This window comes from Heliconius melpomene, chromosome 8 (assembly GCF_056956725.1).
Source record: "Heliconius melpomene rosina isolate 202511_hmr_F chromosome 8, ASM5695672v1, whole genome shotgun sequence".
NCBI classification, from domain to species: Eukaryota; Metazoa; Arthropoda; class Insecta; order Lepidoptera; family Nymphalidae; genus Heliconius; species Heliconius melpomene.
Window position 1 is genome coordinate 6,504,858 of NC_140396.1, and position 23,673 is coordinate 6,528,530.

At 34.4% G+C, this 23,673-nt stretch overlaps 2 protein-coding genes across 2 annotated transcripts; one reads left to right on the top strand and one right to left on the bottom strand.

Annotated features, from left to right (window-relative positions):
• Positions 1-661: 661 nt before the first annotated feature.
• LOC146536921 (uncharacterized) lies at positions 662-7,080 on the top strand. The gene is made up of 8 exons (XM_085189519.1): positions 662-908; positions 1,000-1,182; positions 1,255-1,485; positions 1,822-1,962; positions 2,761-2,881; positions 4,857-5,001; positions 5,087-5,143; positions 5,402-7,080. The coding sequence occupies exons 1-8, from the start codon at positions 795-797 to the stop codon at positions 6,939-6,941; spliced, it is 2,532 nt and encodes an 843-aa protein (XP_085045645.1). The 5' UTR covers positions 662-794; the 3' UTR covers positions 6,942-7,080.
• Positions 7,081-7,999: 919 nt separating this feature from the next.
• On the bottom strand, positions 8,000-23,520 carry FBXO11 (F-box protein 11). Its single transcript, XM_085189518.1, has 14 exons — positions 23,104-23,520; positions 20,129-20,375; positions 17,822-17,989; positions 17,418-17,622; positions 16,577-16,811; positions 15,713-15,937; positions 14,921-15,165; positions 14,087-14,413; positions 13,330-13,524; positions 11,756-12,061; positions 11,010-11,190; positions 10,415-10,562; positions 10,187-10,285; positions 8,000-9,826 (listed from the first exon to the last, which is right to left on the bottom strand). Exons 1-14 carry the CDS (start codon positions 23,198-23,200, stop codon positions 9,697-9,699), a joined length of 2,808 nt encoding a protein of 935 aa, XP_085045644.1. The 5' UTR covers positions 23,201-23,520; the 3' UTR covers positions 8,000-9,696.
• Positions 23,521-23,673: the final 153 nt, after the last annotated feature.

The following is a 23,673-nucleotide window of genomic DNA, read 5'->3' on the forward strand; positions in this document are numbered from 1 at the left end:
TTTTAATTAAAGTTAAAGGTTGAATTTATATTCAATTTATATTTATATGAAAGAATAAACAATTTGTTCAATTTTCACTCTTAATAATAAAATTAAACTCAATTTGTTTTATACAAAATCCATTTGCCAATTAAATACCGTACGATACTTATGTGTACTTCACTTATTGGTCCATAAATTCTATATCATATTATATTAAACTTCTATGCAATAATGTATATTATATATGATAACTTAAATTGTACATGTAGAAAAATAGTTAAGAGATCTTTATAAAAATATTTATAAAGATATCTATGACAATATTAAAATATTATGTTTTTAATTTGAAATGCAAAGTATCCTAGATAAAAATTTTATGCCTTGAATGTGAAATATATTTACTATTTATATAAATTTAGTTTTGAACTGTAAATTAAGATTAAAATTAAGTTAAAAATATAACGTTTATGTCTTATCTATTTCACAACATAACATTGATGCGTTCCTTTCATTTATGTAGGAAATAATTTATATTGTCTTTTTAATGGGATATAAATACAAAAATAGATTTTTGATAATTATTAAATTATAAAAATAAAACATTGAAAACTATATTAAAGATATTGTTTCGTTTTTTAAGCAAATGTTACGTAGTTAAATAAAATCTCGATCTATTTTTCTAAAATTATAAACGTAAGACGGAACGTAAGAAATAACGAAATTGTATAGTTTGAAAAGTTGGCAGAATTATGTTAAAATTTAGATTTAGTAATCATTTATAAGTTATTGTTAAATGAGTTAAAACAAGCAATATGTTAATATCAGACGGTATTAATCATGGAAAATTACAATCTATTATAGTTGGAGAACTAAAAAAAGCTGGATTGAAACATCGTTTTAAAAAGATTATTCTGAAAAGTGTCAAAGTAATTAGAATAAAATATATTTATATTATAGAATACAATATATTTAATTTATATTTTATTGTTACTTCTAAGATAATTTATCTTATTTTAGGATCATAAAACAGTGTTTGGAGCACCTTTGTTAAAAGTACCATCGTGTAGTGTGATTTGTTGTGGAAGTACATTGAGTGTTCCTAATGTTGTTAGTGAAATGTCTTCAGTGTTGAGAGCCAATGCTCATGTCGAGGGTTTATTCCGTAAAGCTGGATCACAAACTCGTCAGAAAGATATTAAGGTGACTATTAATGGAATGTTTAAATAATTTGTCAGGAGATTTCAACATTTAATTTATTGGTAATTATTTCAGCGTTTGCTTGACGCTGGTGGTTGCGTATCAGAAGGCCATCATCCTATAGATGTAGCAAGTGTCTTAAAACTTTATCTGAGATGTTTACCTGAGCCTTTGATAAGTGCTGAAGTACAAGATTTACTATTGAGATGTAGAGTTTCAGGAGCAGAAGATAGCTTAAAGCCTTTATTGAATACACTTTTGCTATTACCAGTATTACATGTTCATCTTTTACATTATATAATGGAGGTAAGTAGAAGAGGTATGAGTTGCAATTAATCTTACCTTGTAGAATACCTAGATAACTACTTCCCAAAAAAAATGTATCAATGGTAAAATTAACTATATTAAACTTATTTTTAATATTTTAAATTTTGTTTTTTTGGTGTTGAGTTCTGCAACTCAACACACAATGCTTCCAGAAGTTGGCAGAAAGTCAGAAACAGAGTGTTTTAAAACTAGGTTGCCTCTGCCTATCCTGCTGTGGGGATACATTGTGAAGCTGACTTCAATTTAATTTTATTTATTTATGTTTGGTCAATGTTTTATGTTTAATATGTATGTTTTTTATATTTTTTATTTCAGTTATTAAAATATATAGCATCTAGACATAAAGAAAATTTGATGGATTCTTCAAATTTGGCCATTGTCTTGGCTCCAAGTGTTATGCCTTTACCAGCTGCCTCCTCAACCCAGCGTTTAGAACACCATGTTGCACTAGTTAAGGTAACACAGAAATTATGGTACACTTAAAATATATCTAAATTTAAATCATGTATAATTCTCATTTTTAAGTTCATACTGTATCTTAATACTAGGTTCCCTCTATTTATCCCACATAAGCAGAGGGAACCAAAATTTAATATATATAAAGACCTCCAAGCCACACCCTTAGTATGAATATGTATTAAATTATTTTCCTAATTTATTATCAGAAAAACCGTTAAGGATGTTCAATTTGAACACAACTGTTTTGTATGTATTTGTAACTTAGAGGATGTAGAATGTAGATAATTATTGTGTTTGTATTTATATGTTTATTTAGCTTTGTGCATTCCTAGTTTTACGAGACATAGTCTGCAGTAGTTGAATGTAATACTGCGCTTTTGTATGTTCTGAGTGGGATATGAAGCTACAACCAATGCATTTACAGTCAGATGCTGCACCGTGATGGCATCTACATATAGTTTATAGAAATACTATATAAAGCTATTTACATATTAGTAATTTTAATTTAGTAACCATAACATGATAAAATAACATGACTTAGAAATAAGATTTGTTAAAAAATATGTTGTGGGTTCTATTCCCACTGGAGGAAATAAAAATATGAAATATTTTTGGTAACAAGGCGTAATGTGGCGTTGAGTTGCGCCACTGCAATCTTTCCAAAATTTGGTGGAAAGTGAGGAACGGAAATATAATGGGAATGGAGTGTCTTAACAATAGATTGCCAGGTTCCCTTTGCCAACCCTGCTATGTGCTGGATACAGGGTGATGCTAAAAAATTATAATTAATTTCAGATATTTATTGAAAATGCCCACCACATAGGACTTTTAACAGATGATCTCATGACAAGGCTAGATGATGATTCAGATGTTGGTCAATCTAGACGGAAGAAAAGAAGAAGTGGCTCTCTTAATAGTAAGTATTCTGTATTATGATATGTACTAAAATAGTAAGCATTTTTTACCAATCTCAGATATGTATTTATATGTTCTAATTGCAAGTGCTATTTTTATCAAAATATGGTAAAATAATCGATTTTAATTTAAAATGTCTTAAAATTAAACAAATTAAAAAGTTGCTTGTTGTTATTTATATTGACATTAAATGTATAAAAATATTTAATCTTTATGGGATCTAGCAGCATTCTTTTTAGATAAGATATGTGTATATGTGTTTTATTACCTATGTATAAATACTATAAATATTGATTCACTATAAATGTTAGTTACAATTATGGTTCAGTAAATATAGTATCCATACCTATATTATAAATTCGAAAGTAACTCTGTCTGTCTGTCTGTCTGTCTATCTGTCTGTCTTTTCCGCAATCAGGGCCAAACCGCTAATTTAATTGTGATAAAATACTCATATAGAGATACTTGAGGGTCCCGGGATGAATATAGGATACTTTTTTTTTCTCATATTTGTAATATTTTCGTTATATACCAATATATTAAAATAATTAATTTGACAAGGAATTTATTCCGCCATGTTAATAACAATCGTCGCTACGCGTTGCTAAGCAACGGCTTGCAAAGTTTGCTGTTTTAAGAAAACGTCACCCCACAGTGAGTTTGCTTAATGCATACATGGTGCGCGCCGATATAGATTTGTACAAATCTCTTTATACAAATCATTAACAAAAATTAGATGATTTCTATAATTTGATATTCATCCTTATGAAAATAAATATAATAGTCACTTTTAGCATTTCATCTAGATGGAAATTATAGTTTACTGTATAACATTCTAATAAATAATTAAGATGTGACTGATTCCAAATGACCTAGCCTTCGGGCGGCATAATATGAGTATGACCGACGCGAACGGGCGGATAACTTTGATGATTTTGTAAATTTTTATAGATTTTCGAATTACTATTATTTTTTATGTAATTATTTGCTGCTTATAATTAATTTATCTCAGTTCGGTTATCTATACCGATGTTATACACTTAAAATATCGTAATTTTAATCATTTGAGATTTTATTTAATATTGTTCGCAAAAATTAATAATTATTTAATATAGAAAAATGTTTAGTACGCGCGCACAGCAAAACTTTAGGTTTTTTTTTCTAATATTAATAATTTCCTTTAGTTACTTTTACTTCTTTGGTTTGTTCATTTCGGTTACTCAGATATTTTTTCTAATAATAAATCTCCACTTATTATTATTTTTTAACTTATTTGAATGATTTAGGCTTATATTTTCGCGGGCGTAGCCGCGTCCGGGCCCAATAGTAAAACTATAAAGTACCTTTTTCACTAACTCAGAGATTAACACACAGCTAAATTCAGCAGCCATGGTGCAGGGGCATAAAGTGTGACTGTTAACACAACTGGTTGTGGATTCGGGACTCCAGGAAATGAAATATTAATTTAAATTTATATTTCCATTTCTCCCCTCTGGTGTCGAGGCAAAGCGCAGCGTTGAGTTCCGCCACTCAGCACTCAGTACCTCCAGAATTCGGCAGAAAGTGGAGAAATGAGTATCTTAACACTAGGTTCCCTCTGCCTGCTGGGAGCGGGATACAGTGTGAAGCTGATATTAGTTCATTGACATTTTTCTATATTATTATTCTTTACAAAACTCGTATTTCGTGATGTTGTTATAAGAAATTTATTTATAGATAAAATACTCTTCTTTCTGTAAAGTTAAATGACTTATCAATAATTGTAGAATTGAATTTTTTTTATTTCCTCGCTCTGACAAGACAACGTTAGACAATGAGTTCCGCCATGTACCACGTATTGGCCCGAATTCGGACGGAAAGAAAAAGACTAAAATGTTTTGACACTAGGTTCTCTCTGCCTACACCCACCCTGCTACCCGTTCCAGAAATATACATATGAAAAATAAATTGTACTAACTACAGTCCATTTTTTATAGGAATGTTGAGTGGATTAAAAAGAATGGTATCTGGTAATGTTAACACACCAGCGCCGGTTATAGAAAACGTTAAAACTCCAATTATAAGCAAATCTGCTGCTAAGAGAAAGTTTGACACCTACGAAGGACTTTCAGTGAAAACAAAGTAAGTATCTTAATGTAGAAAAATGTTAGCTTCAGTTTTGTTTATTTGTTAGTTAAATTTTTAAAGTTACTCTTTATGTTTACAGAAAAGAAATTACCAAAGGTCTGCCTCAGAAGGAACTGTCTTTTACGCCAATGAAAATGTACGTTTTTTTTTATTACACAATAATTTATATATTTCACCAAGTCAAAAACAAAATGTGACGTACTAATTTTAGATAAATCTCCTTGAACAAAATTATTTATGTATATCTACAAACTTTTGCGGATACCGTTCCCGTTAATAAAAGTTTGCATAGAGTTTATTGAGATACCCAATAGGCAAAAAATAATTTCAATTTTGCAATAATTTCATGTTACAACAGAAATATACAAGGATATTTATTGATTTCGTTTTGCAGGGGTGTAACAGAACGTAAAAGACTAAGATTAAGTTTTATGGATGCCAGAAGCACACCACTCATAAATAAAGACTTCAGTTCTCATAAAAACTCCGAAACGAGTGTCAGCAGCGAGGATTTGTTAACATCTACGGAAAATTTATTCAGCGCACACGATACCATTGATTTATCACCAGACATGAAAGCCATAGACAAAGATTATGTAAGAATATCCAAACAAGAATACGAAGAAATAAAAAGTAGAGTCTCCGCCATAGAGAACAGGTTGTCCAGAGAGTTCACCGACGTAATACCGCGAGTTCAACCGCTTCAGCAAGTTCAAAATGTTTATGAGCAAACATTAGAAGAAGTCGCCATGTTGAATTGTCCGAGTTCAGAACATTTGGCTCGTCGTTTAAGTAAAGAGTTGAAAATACGGCCAAAAGAACAAGCAAAGATCATACGATCGCCAAGCGCCAGGAAAATTGGTTCAATAAGACGCCGCTCGAAAGAAAACTTAACTAAAATAGTGCGGCACAAATCCTGGAATGCCTCGTCTCACGCCCAAGCCGGTCATAATATGGACAGGTTCTATCCTTACGTGGGGATCGTTCGTAGAGAGCGCACCACGGTCAAAGCGGATCCAGATCCTATGAACGCTCAAACTTCCTCCGAATGGGATGGCTCACTCTCTGAAAACTCCATTAATATATCGGATACAAGTCAAAAGTACCGTCAACGTAAACGAATAAGTCTTGCACAAGATTACAATTTGAACAAAACTATTGGTAAAGTTCAGCCTCGTCGGTCTCTTAACATAAACATGAACAACAGCTGGGACGGGACCGAGTCTGATAACTCTATGAATAACACGCTTAATGTTAAAAGTAACTCAAGAACTTCATCGCAATTTCAATGTTATCAGAATGGAAATACCAAAAATTCTAAACAATTTAAAGAGAACCCACCACATTTACAACAGAAATGGCGAAATGCTGCCGCTTTCTTTATGGATAAAACTGGCGAAGTGGAAACTAACGGTCTGTCTGGACGACCGTCTGTCAACAAATTACGGCGGCAGAATGCAGGGGCCGTACTCGCCAAAGCCAAGCTATTCGAATCCAGCTCAGATAAATCATCAGAAAGAAACGAAAAGGCGGTACATACAGGTTTTGCGAGGAAACCACGAGTCACTCAACACCAAAGAATCTTAAATCATTCGAAAACGAGGCTTCAGGCGAACAATGATGCAGAAACCAATACTTTCGGTAAACACCCGAACGACATCAGCCCAAGCGTTGTCAGATTCCGAATACCTCATCATCAGGACACCAACTCACGATTACATAAAAAAGTCACACCTATTAAAAAGATTGTGTCGCCTCAATCCAATGTTCTAATGAAGACACCTCAACCGCCGGCTATGAAAAAACCTTTATGTACCCCTAGAACTTTAAAAACACCTTCGTCTATAACAGATCACAGAAAATTGAACACCCCAATGAAGGCAGTACACATATCGCCGAGAAGATCGCCGCGGCAGAAACAACGGTATAATTAATATAAACAATTATTCTTTTATTTTACCTATACAATAGTTAAGTACATAAAAATGTAGTGTAAAAGGTAATTTAATTATTAATAATTTGTATAAAAAACGTATTTTTTGTAAATAAATATTTCGTTTTGAATTTTCCTCATTTATGGTTTAAACGTTGTTGATTTCATTAATAACTATTAAGGTCAGAATAATAACCTCATTTCATTTAACAGTGACCATGCAGAATAACTACTCCAAAGCCATTATATTCATGTAGGTTTAGCTGGACTGGGGTTCCATGAGCTGCTCTAGATCTTCTTATCTTTATTATATGGACAGAAAATGCTTGTTATGTTGATCAACTTTTACTAAGATGCTATATTTATATCTCTTAGAGATTAGATGGGCTGCTAGGGTTCCACGTCAGGAACTCCAGATTCATTTTTGTTATGTGGGTGGGAATTGTTTGTCACGTTGTTCAATTTTCCCCAAGACAGTATATTTATATCTCTAGTGTAGACAGGCTGTCCACATCAGGTTACCAGATTTTAAAAATAAACTAGCCCAGATGTTGCCTGGACTTAATAGCTATACAACCAAAAAAGTTCCATTCAAATCTGTTCAGTGGTTCCGGAGATTAGCGTGTACAAATAGACAAATAAACAGACAATTTTTTTGTGGATTTGGGCTCCATTACTGTTCCTACACCCCCCTCAATTATTATTTTATAAATATATTCAATTACAGACGCGCCATTTTCACTTTCTTATTTATTATATTAATAATAAATTACACCTACCAATTTATTAAAATATATCCACTACTTTTCATCTTTGCTGTTTATTTGATATGTAGCAGGTTAGGCAGCCGCTGTCTGAATTTCAGAAATTGCGGGAAAATAAAATAATTTATTTATTAATTTCATTTTTCAAATTCATTAATTTTTTTACTTTCTTTCTTTTTTTTTATTCTCATTTTTAATGAATTGTAATACAAATCCAACACTCTTTTTTTATTTATAAGTATAATTAAAAAAAGTGTGTTGGGACAAAATAAAGGGAGTTAATAAAATTCAGATGTATAATATTATATGATGTATATCACGGATTTTACAGTGGTGTTCTCAAGTATAAACAAAATATTATCCAGATTTTAATGTAATAAATTAAAAACATACTGACATTTCAATAAATAACAATTTCACGTTCAATTGAATTATATAAAGCATCGGCGCCACTTATTTAGATAATTTTGACGTCTTATCATATCTGTACGCGGTGAACTAAAATACTTCTCTTACATATTTAGCGATGATCACAGATTGAGGATATAAAAAAAGCATATTCAGAACATACCATACCAGAACTATGGAGACGATTGAACGGTTCGAAACTTGCTGATTATTGAGTAATTTAGATTTTTCATTATATCTTATCTTCTAACTTATCATTATCGGCTCTCGGGCGCGCGCACGGTGCGCGGCCTCCCTCTCAACATTGCTTCTCGTTCGATATCGATACCACATTTAAATTAACAATATAATAATAAAATATCAATTGTACCTAAGATCTTTTCCAATTAAATACGCACATTCTTTCCTTTGCATTTTATAATACACTAGCGGCACTCTGATCTCTCCCTCCGCGTGACGTACGTAATACATAATAATTAATTAAACATACACGTTGTGATCAATAATAAAAATATAATGATACAAATACATTAATTACTACATTTTCGATTATTGTGAGACATAAATATTTACAAAGCGCGATAGGAGCGCCGAAAATAGTTAGGCGAGGCGGACTCCCAAATCAAGAGATAAAGTTCGACATGCGTCGCACCTACCACCCACCCAGCCCCGACCGACCAGACCGAGTGGCTTTTACTCGAGAGAATATTTCTATTAACTAAACACGAACAAACGACCCTAAACATCAGGTGAGCTAAAACAAATGTTTATTTATGTAAAATGAATCGTATCGTCAAACAGTTAAAATATTTATAATACAAATAGCTACCCTGACCGTCGCAGTCGCTGGATCGAGTCGGCCATGGATAAACGAAAAAATCGAATCCGACACGTAAACAAACAAAAAATCAATTTTCCTCATGATTTTACATAACCAGAACCAGTAGCGTAGACGATATTATAAGGCTATTACAATATCTTATAAAACAAACCATAATTTTACCTAAATACATATATATTATATAATGTGACACCAAAAGTGAGATGATTACAATTTGGGAATGTATGATTCTACACGACAAAATACAATATTAAGTACAGATGATAAAAACGCCTCTACATATACAAATAGCGTATTAGAAAACTTTTCGTCTATAGAATATACATCGAGAATACATAATTGAACCGATTATAGGTCATATGAGGTGTACAGCGACACGGGTGCGTGTAATGCTAAGTTAATAAAAATAATAATTAATAGTTAAGGCTGGACATACACGGACTAAACGATCGCGACACACGGCCAAATGTGCCATTTCTCATTAACTTGCGACAAACTTTATGTACCAAAGTTATAATACATATTATAAATGTTCACAACTCAACTTATAGAACTTTGAATTGCACGTGAACCGGACACAATACAATTTCATATTCCAATAACTAATTATAATAATATATATAAATTAGACATCCGTGTACGATCGTCCTTCATGGCAGGTGTGGTGGCGGGTGTCGGCAAGTGTCGCCTACGTGTCGGCGGGTGACGGCGATGTCGGCGGGTGTCGGCAGGCAGGACGCGGCTCAGTTGACCATGAGCGTGTGCGACTCCATAGGAGCGGCAGAGTCGTAGAGCGTGTCGGTGTCCTGCGTGGGCTCGCCCTGCAGTTGGCATTGGTTTGACAACGTACCAGCGCCGCAATCACAGAAAAATCTGAAAACAAACGACACTATATGTTTAATACTCATCCAATCTATCGAATCTATATTATATATCTATAAACTATGTGCTTGAACATGCTAATCTCAGGAACAACTGGTTTGAATTAAAAAATATTTTTGCGTTGGAAGTTAAGCTGTATAGACTACAAATTACTTTTTTTTTTTTGGATGAAACTTGTGCCCGTTGTAAAAGCTACCTAAGGCAAGTTCCTTAGGTAACGATATGTAAGTGACAATATGTTATAAACAACTCTCAGTCCTTTCTATTCAACCACAACACCCTTGCGGGCAAAAGCCATAAGTAAAAGCGTGTCTTCAATCATAAATTTTACACTTAAAATGGAAAATTTACCTGTCATGACGAATAAATTCAACATCATGACCAGAATGGCATGTTTTGATGCAATTGACACAAATAGCGTTACGATCTGTCGTGTTACATGTCTGGCATCTGGAATTACAAATATCACATTAAATTCAGGAAATAACTTCAATTGAAGAAAATAATACTATTTGTATTTTAATTTTAATGAATTTGTATTTTTTTAAGAATTAACATAACAATTACATTAATAATTACCTATAGAAATCATGCATTGGAAAAGATGTGTATGATGAAATTTTGTAAAGACACTGTCCACCGCCGACCGCTTTCTCTACGGCGTCCTGATTGCTGAATATTTTGTTGCCGCGCACTAACGGAGACACTCCCGACGCTAAACATAGTCCTGGCAAAAAGAATGTCACTTATGTCAGTATTAAAGAAATACACATAAGCCAAAAAAATATATATGAATAAGACACTTCTTATTCATATATATTTTTTTATTCATATATATCTTTTAATTTTAACACTGCACTCCCCCTAGTGGGAATAGAATTCACAACCGTCATGTCACGTTGTGACATTGACCCACTCTTTGACTGTGGCTTTTTTTTAGCTTCATGCTGTATCCCGCACATAACAGAGCAGGCAGAGGGAACTTAATGAAACCGCTCCCCATTTTCCGCAGGAAGAATTGAGTGGCAGAACTTCACGCCGCGCTATGCCTCGTTACCAGAGTGAAGATATGGAAATATTTATTTATTCCATTTCCTCGTGTGGAAATCGATTTTTAAAATTTTACCTTTAGTTACAAGACAAAAAAAATTAAATTGCATATCCGCCAACTCACCTCCAAATCTATTATTAAATATCTGATTGTGCTCGAGCGTGGCGGTAGCGTTGTTGGTGATCTCGACGCCGGCGGCGAGACCGTCGAATATGCGGTTGCGTCGCAGCACCGGGTGGCTTTGCGTAGAGATCAGGACGCCAGCTTGCGCGTTGCGAAATATGTCGTTCTCCTCGAGGACGCCCTGCAATGGCGGTTGTGTTATTTTTAGAACGACAATACGTAATGTATGTAACTAGTGTTATATGGGAAGACAGTACAAGTGACGCATCGTGTAATTGAAACTTTTACACATTGTATAGTAGTTGGGGAAAAATATGAGAAATTAAATCTGTGCAGCCATCTACAATTAGCTTCAGAGCCGTTCAGCCGCATTCCATGGATTAACGGTGTCGTGCGGATGTTAGTGTGGGGTGGCGTTGTAAGGTGGGAGCTAAGAGCAGTTACTGAGATTTGGGATACCAAATATGTGCTCGTGGCTTTCAAGTTTATTTTAATAAAACCAAAAAAACAAGGCAAGTGGAAGTAACATTACATGTGTCATTTGTGACAATATGTGTGTTAATAATATGTAGTGTTTTAATAATATGTCACAAATATAAAAACTTAAGTTTTTTTTTACTTAGTATACCTGCTTTAGTATAACTATATAAACTATTGCATAGCAGTTTTTTTTAAGTTATTGTAAGAAAATGCTACAAAACTTGTTTTATCAAAAAATATATATATGAATATCATACAATACAAACCTTGCCACCATTAAATATACAAATGCCACCGTCTCTGCCATCAAAAATCTTATTTCTCTTCAGGGTGGGGTTTGAATCAGTCTTTATCCACACTCCGGCCATGGCGTTATCGAAAATTTCGTTTTGTTCCAATAATCCTAGGCCACCGTTATATACTAGAACGCCGCCATTTTGCCCACCCCATATTTTATTTCCACGTATGACGGGATTACTACCGGTCCGTATTTGTACTCCTGAATAGAGGTGGTTGAATATATCATTGTCTTCTAACTTTCCGTGGCCGTTGTCGTAGAAGTATACGCCTACCTATGATTACAAAATTATCAATTAGCCTCTATAATTAATATTCATTGATGAAACAAATTATAGATGAGTGTGAGATTGAGAATTTAAAGTTAAATTGTCTAGAAGAAAGAATTATTCTATATTTTCTAAAGTTCATTAATGCAATAATAAACAACATTCTCATATATTTTTTCTACAGCTTTTTATAGCCCTGAACAGGGCTTCAATCCCAAATAGATCCTCTATTTTTAAGAATTGCTTTCAATTATATAAAACTTTTGGGAGTGATTTTCAAAATTTAAAGAAGTTTCAATAACATTATAGAATATTAATAGTGTAAAGACAGTGTAAGTGTAAAAAAAAAAATCTAATTGTTATTTTAAAGACGTTTTTATAAATCATTACAATGGAAGCAAGAAAGTAAATGGAAGCTGTAAATCAACCAGGGAGTGATGCCAAATTAGTGTAAAGTGCTAATATTGAGGCCTCTCTAGTATGTCGCAACATATCGAAGCAGTGTATGCCACTGTTACTGCATTAAGTCGACGCACGACGTCGCAGTATCAGCTCTCAATTCAACCATCGCAATGTATCTTCTTTCTTGATTGTACCAACAAATACTGATGGTTAGTTCTTTATGAACTAATATAGAGTTGCTGTTAGAATGAAAATTTAAAATATATAAATACTAGCGGACGCGCGCAGCTTCGCTTGCGTATTTAAGGGTGAATTCTAATAACCCATGAAACATGTGTTCAATGAAATATTTTTAAGAGTCTAAATATCAAATTTTATAAAAATCGGTGGCGATTTAAAGATTTTTCCATACAAACTTTCAACCCCTTATTTGCACCCTTATGGGAAGAATTATAGAAAACCATGAAACATGTGTTTAATTATATACGTTTAAGAGTCTGAATTTCAAATTTTATAAAAATTGGTGACGATTTAAAAAAAACCTATACAAACTTTCAACCCCTTATTTGCACCCTTAGGGAGAGAATTCTAGAAAACGATGAAACACGTGTTCAATTAAATACTTTTAAAAATCTAAATTTCAAATTTTATAAAAATCGGTGCCGATTTAATTTTTTTCCCATACAAACTTTGAACCCCTATTTCAGCCCTTTAGGGTTAAAATTTTTCAAAATCCCTTCTTAGTGGATGTCCAGATTACGAAAGCAAACTTTTGTCCAAATTTCACGTTTCTACGCACAGCGGTTACGGCTGTGCGTGCGTCTTACCTCAGTCAGTTAGGACAAGTCCTTTTATATATATAGATAAAATACCTGTTTCCCCGAATGTATGCGATTACGTCGCAACACCGGCGTGGAGCCGGTCGTGATCCACACGCCGGCCAGCGTGTTGGCGTACACCTCGTTCTCCTCGATCAGCCCCTGGCCCTTCTCGTGCACGTAGATACCGCCGTGCTGGCCGTGGTGGATCTTGTTGTGCCTTACTATAGGGTCACTGTTTGTGCGTATCTGTAAATAAATATACTATTGCTTTAAACATGTCATCATGACATTAGACCCGTCAGGGCGCAGGGGCACAAGTGGGCTGTAAACGCGACTGATTGTGGGTTAGATCCTCATTTGAGGATATGAAAAATGAGGAAAGGAACGGGTTCACACTAGGTTTCATCTGCACACCCTGCTGTGTGTGGGATACAATGTGAAGTTATCCAAATATATCTAGGCAGTTGTGTTGCAGCAGCATGTCTAACAATAACCACGATAATTGTGGGTTCAATTAAACTATTTTTGTTTTCTTTGTGGAAATGAATTATTTTTATTTTCTTGCTCTGGTAAACAAGAGTAATGCAATGTCTCGAAAATTAGGCCGAAAGTAGGAGTGCCACAGCACCAGGTTTCCTCTGCCCAAACTGCTGTATGCAGGGCACTAAAAAAAAATTAAATGGCGGAAAAATCTTCTCCAATATATGTATATGGGCAGAACACAACCACAACAACAACTACTGTTAAAATAATTCTTAACATAAAATTAACCTCAAAACAATAATAAGACACATATGAGACAACCAACCTGTATTCCAGCTAAAGCGTTGCCATAAATATTATTGTGCTCAATGAGACCGCGGCCCTCCCCGAATATGTACACGCCGCCTTGGTGGCCATTGTATATTTCGTTGCGGCGTATGGTCGGGTTGCTGTTGGATGTGATCCAGACGCCCGCAAAGTTATTGGAGTGTATCTTATTGTCTATGAACTGGCCCAGACCAGACTCGTGGACGTATATCCCGCCGGTCTGTCCGTGGTGTATCTCGCAGTGCACCACTGTGGGGTTGGCGCCAGCCTTTACTTCGAATCCGGCGATCCTGTTGTTGTGGATGTCGTTGGCCTCAAAGTAGCCCTGGTGAGAGGATTTTTCAGTGTTCATTCATTTCTTTCAAATTACTGTGGTGCGAATATGGTTATGTATGATTTATTTATTTGTATATCCGCAACAAATAAAAATATACTTTATAATCATAAAATTTTTAACGTAGTGGGATTTGAACCCGCGCCTCTTGAAAACCCTGACCGCTAAGCTATACATTCTTAGCAAGTCACGTCAAAATTATACGCTTTTTACAACTTATTTATCTTGTTAGCATCTCTGTAGGGAAATTTTTACAAATTTCCGTTACCCATAGACAATTACTTAGAATTATCATTTGGCATGAGAGAATGCTATTTATTAAATATTTTTAACAGTCCTAAGTGTGGAATCACAAGTGTGGAATTTATACGATTATTATATTGAACGGATTACTATATTGGATTATTATATTGGACGGATTACTATATTGGATTATTATATTGGATGATTGATGATTGATTATTGGACGATTCAACAGTAGTAATCAAGGGAGCTCACCAATCCATTCTCAAACGTAAATATACCGACATCCCTGCCGTGGTGTATGTGGTTGCGGCGCATGATGGGGTTGGCGAAGTTCTTGACCCAGATGCCGGCGAGGGCGTTGCGCGATATCTCGTTGTCCTGGTAGGCGCCCTGCGCGTAGTCCGTGACGTAGAGGCCGACGTTCTCGCAGTCGCTGATGTCGCAGTGCTTGATTACCGGGTTGGCGCCAGCGCCGCTTACGCATACCGCCGCGCCCACTATGTACGCAAATTATGCTTATTTTTTTCACATTGTATCCCATATGTAGCGGGGTAGACAAAAAGATCTAATGTTAAGATACTCCATTCTACACTTGAAATGAATACCTGAAATTTTCTAATTAAGATAGTAGCGCTTTGTCTTCTTATCTTTTAATCAGAGTCAGTCTTCGAGTGGAAATTGAATCCAAAACCTAAGTGTAACAGTTTATATGACATTATGTTTCGCTGCTTAATACGTAATGTCACGAAAATTGGGCAGAAAATATGATATGGAATCTTTTTAACAGTGAGTTCCCTCTGCCTACCCTGTTATTTAAGAAAAAGCATGAAGCAAATTGAAGATAAATGTGTATCATATTTTATCAAAAAGCAAAGTAAAAATAACCTTAATATGCATATTCATTAGAAAGTTCTATATTTTAGAGATCTAATTCAGCCTTTAGTGGTAAAAAATGTAGGAGATAATAACAATTTGTGCTTAATGGAAATAATGTAGCAAGGATAATAAATTGCATATCACAAAAACAATAAACAACAATCTTACCAACACTAGCGCTACGTATAATACAATGATCGACGGTGGGGGAACAGTTGTCGGACACTTCCAGGCAGTAGTGTTTGTGGTGCTGCATGGTGCTGGTCGCGTCGGGGGAGAACTTAAGCGTCATGTGGCCCGCGTACGCGCGGTTGGCGCCCTCCGCGAACGTCAGCGTCGACTCCGCCTCGCGCTCCAGCACTACCGACTCGGCTACGTTGCCTGCCGCACAACCTGAAACATTAGTTAAAGTTTTTGTTTTAATATATTTCCTATAATATATATTTTAAAAACATGAGCTGTTCACTGCCACAAATGAACTAATATTTCTTTTTGAATCTTAATATAAGTTGAAATAATTAATGAATGTTTACATATAAGGAGAAATCTAAATAAGAATGTGCATTACACATATCATTGTATATCTATATTCTGCTTTATGGAGTTAACCAATTTGCACTGAACGTCCCATGTATTGAAGGGATATTTTATGGAATGAGATTCAAAAATATATATCCATGGCTTTGTTTTATGGTAAATCATCCACACGGTCAATCGGACATCACACTTATTGTACCATTGCAACTGGGTAGCTTCTTGGTAATTTGTAAGTGGAAAGACAATATGAGGTCACCTCTGCAACACAGAAGATAATTCATAAGGTAAAAGTGTATACATTTTATTTCCAATTAATAACAATTAATTTCAATTTCAAAATATGATCTAAACATGCAAAGGATGGAAAGGAATGCGCCAGTTTCTAAATATCAAATCTCACTTAAAAAATACTGTTATATCAAGTCTGCTTAGCTAGAAGAGTAGAAAGCGATTTATAAATGTACCATATCACTCATTACAGTACAAGCGTCTTACCAATGAGCTGCACGTCCGTGTCGATGGCGAGGCACTCCTCCTGATAGAGGCCGGCGTGCACGAATAGCAGCGCGGGCGCGGGCGCGGCGGGTGGCGCGGGCGTGGGGGTTGGTGCTGCCGGCGCGCGCCGGCACGAGCACGCCGCGGCGCCGCACGAGCACGCACACGCGCACGCCGCCGACGTGCTGGCCGCGCCGCTCGTCCCGCCCCGCTCCTCCACGTACTCAAGAGCCGCCTGAATAATTTGAATGTATATTTTATTTGAACGTGTACATATAATGAAACTGGAGAAAATCTTATTGGGTGCATTTATTAATTTTTAAGAAAAAACAAAATAATGTTTTTTTTTAATTTTAAATTTTGTGTACTTCTAAATTAATTATTTTCTTGTCTGATTGCATGCATATGGGTTTATGTAAATATTCAATAGTCACTTTCAATGATATACGCAACTGCTTTTTTTTTGCGCAACTTTGGCGTTTTAAAGCACAAATGATGAGTAAGCGTCATGGTGCCTTAGCTCCATTAATGAGACGGCGATACGTTTGGCCGTAGACAATGCAGTGTTGGTACCGAACGCTGTTATACGGTAGCGAAACATTGGTATTATAGAAAATGAAAGAAAGATGGCAATCTCTTCATAGTCATAGATATGCGGAGTCAGCTTAGTTGATCAAATCTGCAATGAAGAGAATGGTAGGTCCTAGCGAGGATGTCACGGTGAGAAAGTAGAATCTGTTCAGATGGTTTGGGCATGTCGAATGTTGGGCTTTTGGCGCTCCATTGTCTCTTACTACCCCGCTAGGTATACAGTGTGAAGCAAAGTTAAGTTACAACTCACCCTTATAGTGTTAAAGTGTTTTATACGAGAGTCCTTCTTGGGACGGTGGTTGGGCCGCACGTGTATGCCGTAGTAGAGCTGCCGGAAACTCTCCTTCCACGGGTTGTCCGCGTCGCACTCGTCCGCCGCCACGAATTCGAACTGGCACGGCGCCGGGTGCATCAGCGGTGTATCGTATTCGAACACCGATTGGTATAAACTTTTCCTGTGTGGATGATTATTAATTATCGTTATAATTAGGTAATAATTATAAGGTACGTACCTATACTAAAACCATATTAACCATAGTAATATTACGCCTTGCTGTTCTTTATAAAACATTTTATATTTGCTTCGTTAGTTCGTTATTAAAACTATATCTACCAGCTGCCAGTAAAATGATTAGATAGTAAATGAGAACTCACCACAACTCAGTATCATTAGCAATGGTGTTGAATCGCTTGCACACTTGGGAGACGCGGCACAGGTCGCGCTCCGTGAGGTGCGACAGGATGCACAGGAGCACCTCGTCCGGCAGCTCGTACTGCAGGTACTGTGACACGTTGCACACGTCCACACCCTGTGACAGAGATCTGGAACAACAAACATGTTTAGTTTGTCTTATAAGAAAATTAATAACCATAACCTGCGTGGCGCAGGGGCAAAACAAGTAGTTGCGCAACTGCGCTATAACCTTTTTTTTCAGCTTTACACTGTATCCCGTACAAAGAAACCTAGTGCTAAGACACTAGGTTACCCCACTTTCTGCCGAATTCTGGAATTCTGGAGGCATTGCGTGTTGAGTGGCGCATCTCAACACCGCGCTTTGCCTCAACAACAGAGTGAACCCTACTGTGTGCGGAATACAGTGTGAAGCTAATTTATTAATATTTTATTTACATCTCTTTAAACTAGGTACCATAAGATTTAAGAAGAGCAGTGGAAGAAATTATAATTTTTTTGACATTATTATCACACACATACACACGTACACATGTTATCTAGATCTATTTGTAAAAGATCTTATATTATTATACTTATTAAGAATACTTATTACAAATTTTGCAATCCTGGCAAATCCCCTCTTGGAAACCTTGGACGTAAATATTTTTTTATTAAGTGTGGAATAACACTTTAAAAGTATTAAAAATTATATTACATAACCATAATCCAGAGATTACAAAATTGTATTCTACGCACCATAACGAACGCCCCATGGGGTGTAACCAACTCAGAAATACACAATTTTCTAAAAATAAAAACAGTAAAAGAAGAGATAAAAAGCTCTACCATCAGATACAAAAGTCGGCTCAGCAACCACCCGAATGAACTAGCAGCAAATCTGATGACTATCAGCTATAGTAAACGCCTTAAACGACACAATATTCAGACACTGGATGAAAGATGGTAACAGATGAGTAGAACTTCCCGCTGGGGAGGTTCCTCGAAACGCCAACAAACTTAAAATGAACAGATCTGCTTATAGTTAGGGACTGATCGCAGATGAACTCAGAGTAAAAAAAAAAATATATATATTATAATATTTTTCGAAATGGTTTAGTAACATAGATTGAATGGATTGTAATGAAAACTACATAGTATTAATACCATATTCTAGCTGAGATTGATTAAGATTTATTTTAATTATAAATATTACATGTTATTAATTAACTAGGTGTTATAGTTTTCTTATTTTCAAATTTATTGCAACAGAATGAAAACTGGGTTAGAATTATAATAGAAACAGTACCAGTTTTGTCTACAATAAAGGATATAATATAAAACTATATTTTTTTATTTTTATCAGAAATACTTTTCAACAAATATGTCTATATTTTAAGTATTGACCTCATTTAAATATAGATTGAACATTTGTCCTATGTTTATATTTTGAATGTATTCATTTAATATTGAAATATATAAAACCTAATCAATTTATGTTTGGTTATATAATTTGTACTTAAATAAGGCAATTTCAATATACTGTTTTGGTGAAAAATATCGAATTGAATTGAATTCTTGATATATGGCGTTTCGAGCGTGCCAGTTGAGCACAATTCATTTCGCCAATGTCACGTTGTATGGAAAACACACGAAGGAAATTGACCGGTAATAAGTGAAAAATATCTATGAGCAATGGTTAATTGACATGATGAGTCGCTGGCCCCTATTTGGCAAATGTGTAGTGACTTATATAATTTTTTTACATACAACAAAAAAAATATTCAAAAGTTTATCCTCAACTGGCTTTTACCTGCAGATTCAAACCAATTGTCAAATGGAAAAATATCTAGGACTCGAGTATGACACATCTGAAATGGTTGACGTAACTCTAACTGCAGGTACAAGTACAAGTACAGGTACATAGTATGTATATTGAAATCTCTAAATGATTAATGTGATGTTATATAACACAAGCTCAAAGGCCAAAGCTGTGAAGCGAAAAGTGGGGACCTAAGTGTCTTAATCGGAGTAATAGTCTTAACATTACCCAGGTTCCCTTTAGGACCCCGCTATGTGCGGGATACAGCAAAAAGCTATTTGTATAACATATACACTTCCCTATCTGTCTTACACGAGGACTCTTTCCATCCAAATCATGTCTCCTGACATAATCGCGTTCAAAAAACAAGCTTTTGAACTTTTATAATATAATAATTACAGATTCTGCCCTTCAGCAAAACTAATTAGACTTATATTTATCTTGAACAAAGATCAATAGAAGCACTCACGTTCTAGGCCTCTTCCTGGCTGGCAGCGAGCACGCCCCAGACGGGCCCGGCTCGTGGTAGGCGGGCGGCGACTTGCGGCGGAGGTCGTACGGGCTGTGGTGGCCGGCGGTAGTGGCGGCGGCAGCGGCGGGCACGGGCGGCGAACCCCCGCCGCCTGCGCCGCTGCCGCTGGGCCCTGCGCACGCGGTCGCCGCCATCGCGCCGCCCGTCACGTTGTTGGGACACGGCACCGACTCACATGGCTCGCCTGGAAGTTGACAGCTCGTTTTATTTGTACTGATCACAGATCCATATTTAGATATACATATATTGACATAGATTATATGTCTATCTATAATACAAACATGTACCTAGTATGTTAAATGTATATGAAAGTAAGTTTCGTGTTGAATGGTGAAACTAAATGTCGCGCTTCACCTCGTTACCACAGCAAGGAAATGAAAATATTTAATATTTGTTTGAGTGGGCCTGCACCAACTGACCTTGAATTAAACTTAAATATATTCACAAATGTAGCCTGTCATTATTCTAACTTACTGCAAAGAAACGAATATATAATATTGAAAAGTCAATTTATGTAATTTGCTTAGTAACAATTAACTTGCAAGCTTTTACAAAAATGAAACAGATATAAATAAGAATGAAATAAATTTAAAAAACTTCTTTCATTTTAACTGTATCCCATAATCAGAAACTAACCAAACTTTTATTAGACTACCCTTAACCCAATTAAAAAAAAAATTTAAAAAATTATTTACTAAAGAAATATTTATAGGTCCCGACTGTTCATCATAATAAACTATTGGGTTTGTTTATTTTCTTATTAGATTTATGCAGTCAGGGTTTTTTTTAAATAGATTTTTTAAAATTTATAATAAAAAAATTTAAAAGCTTAGACTAAAGAATAAAATCTATATAAAATAATGTGACAAATGTAATGATAGACTATAACAACTTATTTGTTCTTAAAATAAAATTGATACCATAATATACTTTTTTTAAAGTTTAAATCAACAGTAAGGAAAGAAGAATATTCGAATTTTAGCTATGAAGTTCTTGGAATAATGTAAGAGTAGCAAAAATTTGTAAAATAAATATCCCTATAAAGATGGTAACTACAAAAAATTAGTTGTAACAACCATATAAGAATTTTGACAAGAATGAATGCTTTATTGAAAAAGATATTTTAAAATTGGGAACTTTAAATATTCATCAAAATTTGATTTAATAAATAGTTATTATTTAATATCAAGTTTATATTTATAAATTAGAGTATGTAGATTGTTTAACATAACAACTATTTAACATATTACATAAATAAACTTAAGAATTGATAAACTATTATAAACTTGACAGTTGCATTTTCTCATATCTAATCCAAGTATTTAACATTAATTTAAAGTTTTGCTGGTTAAAATAATTAAAAAGATTTATTCAGAAACTTTCTAATTGCAAAATTAAATAATCATACAAAATGAAGATGACCCAAATTCTTTAGCCAAACAAAATTTTAATAATATTTTGATGTGTTTCAGTTGGAATAGTTCTTTCTAAATAATAAACAATAAAATTTCATCTTAGATTATACCTAGCTATTTTATCTTAGACAAAATTTTGATTAGCTGCCAAAGATCTGACCTATTTAAGATGTACTGTTTTAAAAGAAGGATATATCAAATAATATTTTCCAATTACATGCTATTTTGTTTTGATATATAATTTTTATGCATAAGCATTAAAATCTAGTAATGAACACATTTAATTGTGATAATATTTACGATAATTAATCTTTTAGTGAATCTATCAATATAAGTTGTTTACAATGTAAGCATGTTGTACACTATTTAATACATAATAAATATTTGGACTTGGCCCATGAGACTACTGCCATGTGAAATGTCAATATCATTGTGCAGATAGTAAGGATTAATAGCTAAAAGTCTGAAACATCTTAAGAGCTTTATTGCTTAGCTATTGGATGAAGAACTTAATGTAGACAGCAGTATTGCTTGAAACTGCAATTTATGAAGTTCTTTACTCTGGACCTCAGCTGGAGCTATCAGTAGTTTCGACCCCATCCCAACCAAAAGTTTTTTTTTATATTTAAATGTACTTTTTTATTTACTAAAAAGGTAAATTTGTCATATGCATATAAAAGTATTCAATAACAATGTTCAATGAATGATTTGAATATATTTATGGCACAGGTGATAGTTTGTTATTGAAAGTGTAATAATTAATAAAAAAAATTGTAAACAATCTTATATTATAACAAAACAAAAATTATATCAGTATTTATCAATCCACCACTTAGAATTAATAAGTTAACATAAATACTTTTTACACAAATTCTTTATGGTTATGTAAATCTTTTATTATAGATGATCTTAAAAAATATGAATACTAACACTAATTAACATAATTATATAAAAAAATGAACATTCTTTATATCACGAAAAATCTTTTGTTTACATTTTGTATGGCATACTGTAAAACAGTAACAATCATCTTGTTATCGAAATTGAATACTCTTAAAGTATATATATATGTAGAATATTAATTATATATAGTTGCATTGTATACTTAAAATATTTATATCCTATCATTTGCAAACAGCTGTTTCGTCATACTGTAAAAAAATTGTCTTCATCTTTCAAATCAATACTCATATTGCGCAAAATGTCACAGAAATGCGCTATTCATAAATATCGATATGCAAGAATTGAAAATTCACAAAGCTTATGCATACAATTAAATACAAGATGAACAATGATAGGCGAAACATTTATTTCTAGGCCTAAACTAATTTATATCGATATGCCTACAAACGTATACAACATAAGTAGCTAATATTTACGAATGATACAGATATTTATACGGAGTTCGCTTAAATAATATAGTACTGTAATGAAAATGTCTGTAATAAGCCATTTGTAACACTTGGGATACAACAGCAGACGACCCGGATAACTTACTCGACTGTGTCCTGGAAGGCAGCGGTATCCGATGTCCACCTTTTCTTCGCGATCTACGGACGTAAGAACGCGAAGAGGAAAACGAGGCACTAGGCATAATTTCTTTTTCTTCTTATTTTCACTAGAATTCAGTCTAAACAAAGGAGACACCCGCACCAACACCGTCGGCCATTTTCTGTTTAGAATAGATTGGGGAACCGAAACAGGAAATCAAATTTGTACCACATCAGTCACCGCAACGCAATTATCTTATTAATTCACTTATATAACACTAACCACTGATATTAAATATACTATCTGTTAACTTATAAAAACCTTAATTAACAAATTATAGTAAAAATTTGCACTACCCTAAAACGAAGGGCGAATCTCTGTAAGAAAAATATGGCGGATTTCTGATTTAACATGGCGGGGGCGACACTAACGCCACCTAACAAAAAACAATGTTTTTTTTCTTTAATGCGTTCGAAATAAAACGTTATTGTGCTCGTTTGGTTGGTACGGTACCTACTTAGTAATGTTCCAGTAACGATTTTTGTACGATTTTGACACCTAAATAGTTGCTAATTT